The 5805-nt window shown below is 42.3% G+C and overlaps 1 protein-coding gene across 1 annotated transcript in view; it reads right to left on the reverse strand.

The window, feature by feature from the left end:
* LOC101581939 (cyclin-G1) overlaps positions 1–2504 on the reverse strand; it is a 25693-nt gene extending 23189 nt beyond the window's left edge. The window contains exons 1-2 of the mRNA XM_023721787.1: positions 2279–2504; positions 1051–1314 (exon numbers count right to left, since the gene is read on the reverse strand). Coding sequence (XP_023577555.1) covers positions 1051–1314 — 264 coding nt within the window. The 5' untranslated portion in view covers positions 2279–2504. The remainder of the gene's footprint in view (positions 1–1050; positions 1315–2278) is intronic.
* Between the last annotated feature and the right edge of the window lie 3301 nt (positions 2505–5805).

Here is a 5805-nt window from a genome sequence, read left to right on the forward strand (position 1 = left end):
GGCAGCTGTTGAACTAATTTTTTAACCATTCAATTTAACAAATACTGGGTTCATTCTATATCTGATAAATTGTGTTTGCTACTGCGGATTAAAGTCTGAGTTTTATTCTAATTGTGACATTTCATTATTTTGCATTGCTCCAGGGTGTACAGAAAAGGCAGATGTATTTTTAACACTAAAGCTTTAAGAGCTATACAGATGCCTGGTTTCTTCAGATTAGGAAAGTAACAATAGAAAAGCTGAGGCCTCTGCTGCAGATACACTGAGGCTGGAAACAACTGGAACTTTATAGTGATTAATATCCTAACTCGGAACTACAATCCAAGCTTCTGCCTCTGACAAACTTCTTTAACTCTGAAGACAACATACAAGCTATCAAGGAAAGGTCTTAAAATTAAAAAAAATCATTTATTTGTTTATTAATTACAGGGTCTTGCTGCTCAGCTCAGACTTGTATCTTCCTGTCGGCCGCCCCAGCACTGGGATTACAGGCATGCACCACCATGCTGTTTCCGTGGCCAGCGCAGCACAGGGCCAGCGCAGCACAGGGCCAGCGCAGCACGTGGTACTGGGGATTGAACCTAGGTCTTTGTGCTTGCCAGGCAGGCACTTAGACGTCTCTCTGAGCTATCCCCAGCCTAAGAAAAGGTTTTTAGAAACAATTTCCTTAGTGTAAGATTTTGCAAGCTGGGTGTGGGGGTGCATACCTGTAATCCCAGCACTTGGGAGGCTGAGGCAGGAGGCTTGTTGTTAGTTTAGACCAGCCTGGGCTACAAAGTTAGCTCAAGGCCAGCCTGAGCTGCATAGTGAGACCCTACAAATAACTCTGATATTAGACTACATTCCACCTCAGAATATAATTAATAAAAGATGCATTGCTCTTAATTGCAATAAGGAAACAATATTACAGTAGAAGGGATTATCAGTGTTTTGGTTACTTACTGAAAATGCAAAAGGTTAAGCTTATGAATACCAGGCAAGAGCCAGCAATTCCATCCTAAAATACAGTAAATAAAAATTAAGAAATACAGTACTATAACTTAAATGTACCTTCATTTTAGACAGGAATCTGTCCAGTAAATTCACAGCTAGAGAAAATGTCTCCGTATCAAAGCCAAAGAACTGAGTAAGACTAAGAAGATCCTTTACTTCAAAGTCCCTTAGTCTTGCAGTCATTCTGAGGCCATTATCGTGTGCAGATTCGATTAGTCTCAAGCCGCAGACCTTTGGCTGACATCTCGCCTCCTGCTCCAACAGGGTATTCAGCTGGTGCAGCAGTTTCTGGGAGTCAGTTGTTGTCAGGACTTCTATCATCTATAAATAGAACAAATCCCAGAAAGGAGTGTAAGAGTAACCCTTCCCACTCTCCTTCGCATTTTCCATTTTATAATACGAAGTGCTTTTGAAAATGTCTCCTGCCCCTCACTGGGGAGAATGAATTTAATGTAAAGTGCTCATACTGTTTACCCTTGTACAAACTGGTCACATCTTAAATTGTGAGTCCCTTTTAAAAAATTATAGAACTTCAAGAAATACTTGTTCAAGTTATTCATTGTCAATTGATAACCACTAACAGACACTGTAAAAGAGGGTAAGAAAACAAATCAGGTGGTAGTATGTATTGTATTGCCATATATTAACAAAGAGAACTGCTCCTTAATTCCTCACCCATAAAGTGGGAAAAGGGCTCATTGTTGCCTTGTGTGGATTAAAGGAAATCACATAGAGTTTATCACATAGGTGGGTGCTTAATAATCACTGAATACTGAGCTTATTTCTACATCTGTAAAGTGAGGGTAACAATGCAGTATCTGTCTCCTGAGTGGCTGGAAAGATTACACAGGATGATTCACTTGGAGGCCAGAACAGTATTTAGCACACAGTACTCCAAAAGGAAAATTAAAGAGTGCTATGGGCGCACGTCGCTGGGCGGGGGCTAACCTGGTCTGCACGCTGAAACTGAAAATCCCACTTGTAAGTGCGCACAAAACCTCTAGTCTTGCACGCACGCACGGAAGGTCCCTATGCACCAGTTTAAAGACTGGAAGGCAGGGATCTCAGGGCTGGCGAGGCGAAGAATCACTAACTTAAGGGGTCCAAGTCTCGCTCCTGGGACGGCTAGGAGAGAGAAGACACCTCCGGGAGGTCCGATCAACTCCGCCCCCCAGGCTCTGACTAGCCCGGGCTTGTGCCCACACCGTCAGAAAAGGAGCGCGGGTAGACCCGGTGCCAACCCCGCGTCCCAGCCGCACCAGGGCGACCCCCAGTGCCAGCTTACCTTGGCAGAGACTGCGGCTCCTCGGCGTGGCCACCCTCCCCGGGCCTGCTCTCACCTCGCCCCACGATATCAGAAACGACAGGCCTAGGAGGCGAGGACGCTCGGGGGCAGGAGGGGAGAGGCCCGGGGAGGGAGAACTGTCCGGGGTGGAGGTCTCCGCAGCGCCGCGGAGACTACACCGCCCTCCTCTCGCTGGGACTGAAGCGAAGGGGTTGCTGCGCCTGACCTCGGGAGAAATACAGTATATTCGGGGGCGGGGCTTTCCCGCGAATAGGCATTTTCGCTGCTGATTGGTATAGTTCTTTTGACTGATGGCCTCTGCGGTCCAAAGAAGGCTGATTCCTAGAGGCAAGAAGATCAGCCAATCAGCGCACACTTCCCATTTTCCGGAGCCCAATTCTCCGCCCCCTTGAAACCACGCCCTCACCGTGAAACGTCGCTTATTGGAGGATTCCCAAAGTCTGTTCATTCCAGTCCAGTGCAAAACTGCGAACAGCCGGCCAACCCTTGCCTTGGGCTGGTCATTCTGACACCAGCCAGATTGCCAAGATATCATTCCAGAATGTACTGGGAGTTTTTGTTCTGTGTAGTTTACTGGTTACTCAGTGGTTCTGGCTTTTTTTTTTTCAAAAATACAATGACGAGTTAAAAAAAGTCAAGCTTTGACTTTTCACTGCAAAGAGGGAGCGATGGTAGATTTTCTATGGTGTGATCTATTAAATTCCAGAAGGTCAATTGATTCTTGTCTTGTTTGTGACTTTATTAAATACTGTGATGGAGTTGGACTATGTAATCTCTTGATCCTTTATCAATTTTGTGCATTCTTTTTTAAAAACAAATCTAAATTTAAAAGTTGACATGTTTTATTTTATTTATTTAAAAATACAAAGTAGTAAAAAAAAAAAAAAGGATTAGAAACTATACAAAATTTCATTAAGTAGCAGGACTTCAACAATGATTGCTGTATTGTGTGATAACCTGAACAAGAAATTTGAAGATAATATGGCCTAGTGTTTTAAATGACTTCAAATGAACAGTGGCAAACTGTTACGCAGACTGTTAAGAGTGGTTCCATAGATACATAATTATCGAAAAGGTTACCACCTCAGTCACATAAGCTGGTGACTTTTAGAAAAGAGGGCTCAAACAAGTAAGGGATTTTGTTCCCACCTGAGAGGAAAATTACCTAATGAATATAAATTGACAATTGAAACCCCTTAAAAAGTAATTCTAATTAAAAATGCTTAGTGCTATTACGTGAGCTTACAAATGTACCTATTTTTCCCTTTGGCTCTTGATTCTCATTATTCCTAATTCCTAAAAAGTGGTTTAGGAACGATAAAATCTTTATGGCAAGGAAGAGCGGGCACAAGTTAGGATTCACATTAGTTGAATCTCTGTACTAGCAGAGGAAAAACCATAATGGTTCTTGACCTTTTTTTTTCGGTACCGGGGATTAAACTCTGGCATTTATTCTACTGAGCTATCTCCCCGGTCCTTGACCTTTGAATATGCTTTGTGGATAACACAAACAGTGTGTTACACAGCTTTTTGTTTCTGTAACCAAATACTTGTAAAAATCACTTAGAGGAGGAAATGTTTCAAATGGAGCTCCTCGAGTTACAATTGACTGGACTCAGCAACAAGTTGGGTTATGATCAGAATTTTACTGCTAATATATGATCAAAGTCTTTCAGATGGTCTTAGATACAGATTCAGCCCATAAGGAGTTCTGAGAGGAACATTACCACATCCTTTTCTGTATGGGATTGAGAAATCCTGGGCCAGCATCTAAGGACACTGAGATTTGCCTGTATATGGGAGAGAGACTTTAGAAGCTTGTGTGAAGCTTGAGCCTTAAATGGACAACCTGAGTCACAACCACCCCTCAGGAAAAAAATGAGTTCGGAAGTCAAGGGTGCACTTTTATTTGACCTCAAGGTTTCACTTCATGGTCAGCTGGCTCCTTTTCTTCTGGAACTTAGTGAGGAAGATACATCATAACAGAGGCTGGGGTGAAGGTTTGCTACTCAGCTCCTGGCAGCCAGGGAGCAGAGAGGGTGGAAAAGCCAGAGAAAGGAAGGGACTGCTGGAGACCTGGAATCCCTTCCAGGCTGATCCCTAGGGACCCACTTCTTAGCAGGCCTCATCTCTGAGGGGCCCATTCAACTGATGGCCTCATTGATGGATGAAATACTCGAAGTCAGAGCTTCCTGGTGCAGTCACACCTTCCTTTGCACATCAAGCTCTCAGTAAATGAGTCTTTGGGAGATAGTTCATACTTAAACCAATACATATATGTATATATTGGTTTAAGTATTATCTATCTATCTATCTATCTATCTATCTATCTTTTGGTTTAAGTATGAGCTATCTATCTATGTATAGAGACTTCAGAATAAAATGAACTCATTTTCATTTCCAGAAATTATGTGACTTTTAGCAAGTTATTTAATCACACTGAATTTCATTTTCTTTTCTCAAAAACAGGAAGCAAAAATATCTTACTCATAGAAGAACAGTAGATTAAATAATGGAAGGTGTAAAAAGAGATAACCATTATTCTCAGAACACAGTAAATGACTTGATAAATGGTAGCCTATATTATTAACTTCCTAATATGTTTGTGTTTTCTCTGTTGCCAGACTTAGTCTTCTATTTTCAGCCTAGAAGAATCAAAGTTTTACAGTTAACACTAACTAAAATATCTAAATAGGATGTACTGATTTCTGCATCTTATATTTGAATTTGTTACTTGAGAGCTTTTACAATTTATGTAAAAAAAATTGTTTTGCTAGGTGTGGTGGTGCATGCCTGTAATCTCAGCACTTGAAAGGTTGAGGCAAGAGGGTTGCCATGAGTTTGAGGCTAGCCTGGGCTCTATAGTGAGTTCAAGGCCAGCCTGAACTACATAGTGAGACCTTGTCCGAAAAACCAAAAAAATGTTTAAAAAAGTTTTCTTTCAGATTAGGATTTTGTTTTAAAAAATTGCTTCACTTACCAGGGAGGTAGTTCAGCAGCGCACGTGTCTGCCTGGCAAGTGCAAGGTCCCTAGTTTGATCCCAGGTACCCCAAAAAGAAAAAAAAAAATTGCTTCACTAGCTTTGAAGAAACAGTAATTAAATATAAATCAATTAAAATGTAGCATTCTTTGCCTTTTCTCACTCCCCTTCTAGTGCTATTGTTATCCTATAATAATAAAGGCACCATTTGAATAATTCAGAAGGCCTCTTTAGAAAAAAAATGTGAAGGGGCAGGAGAGCTAGCTCAGAGGCATAAGCACCTCCCTGACAAGCACAAGGACCAGAGTTCCATCCCCATGTGTGTGTGGTATCCGGGGTGCACTGTCTCAGCCCCAGAAGTGAGTGTCCACCAGGTGACCCTGGAACCAGGGGTGGTGGTGCATGCCTGAAATCCTAGCATTCAGGAGGTTGAGCCTGTGAGTTCGAGACCAGCCTGGGGGCTACAAAAGTGAGCACAAGGCCATCCTGAACTGCATAGTGAAACCCTGTCTCACCAAAAAAAAA

This window comes from Octodon degus, unplaced genomic scaffold, assembly GCF_000260255.1.
Source record: "Octodon degus isolate 3935 unplaced genomic scaffold, OctDeg1.0 scaffold00085, whole genome shotgun sequence".
In the NCBI taxonomy this organism is placed as follows: Eukaryota; Metazoa; Chordata; class Mammalia; order Rodentia; family Octodontidae; genus Octodon; species Octodon degus.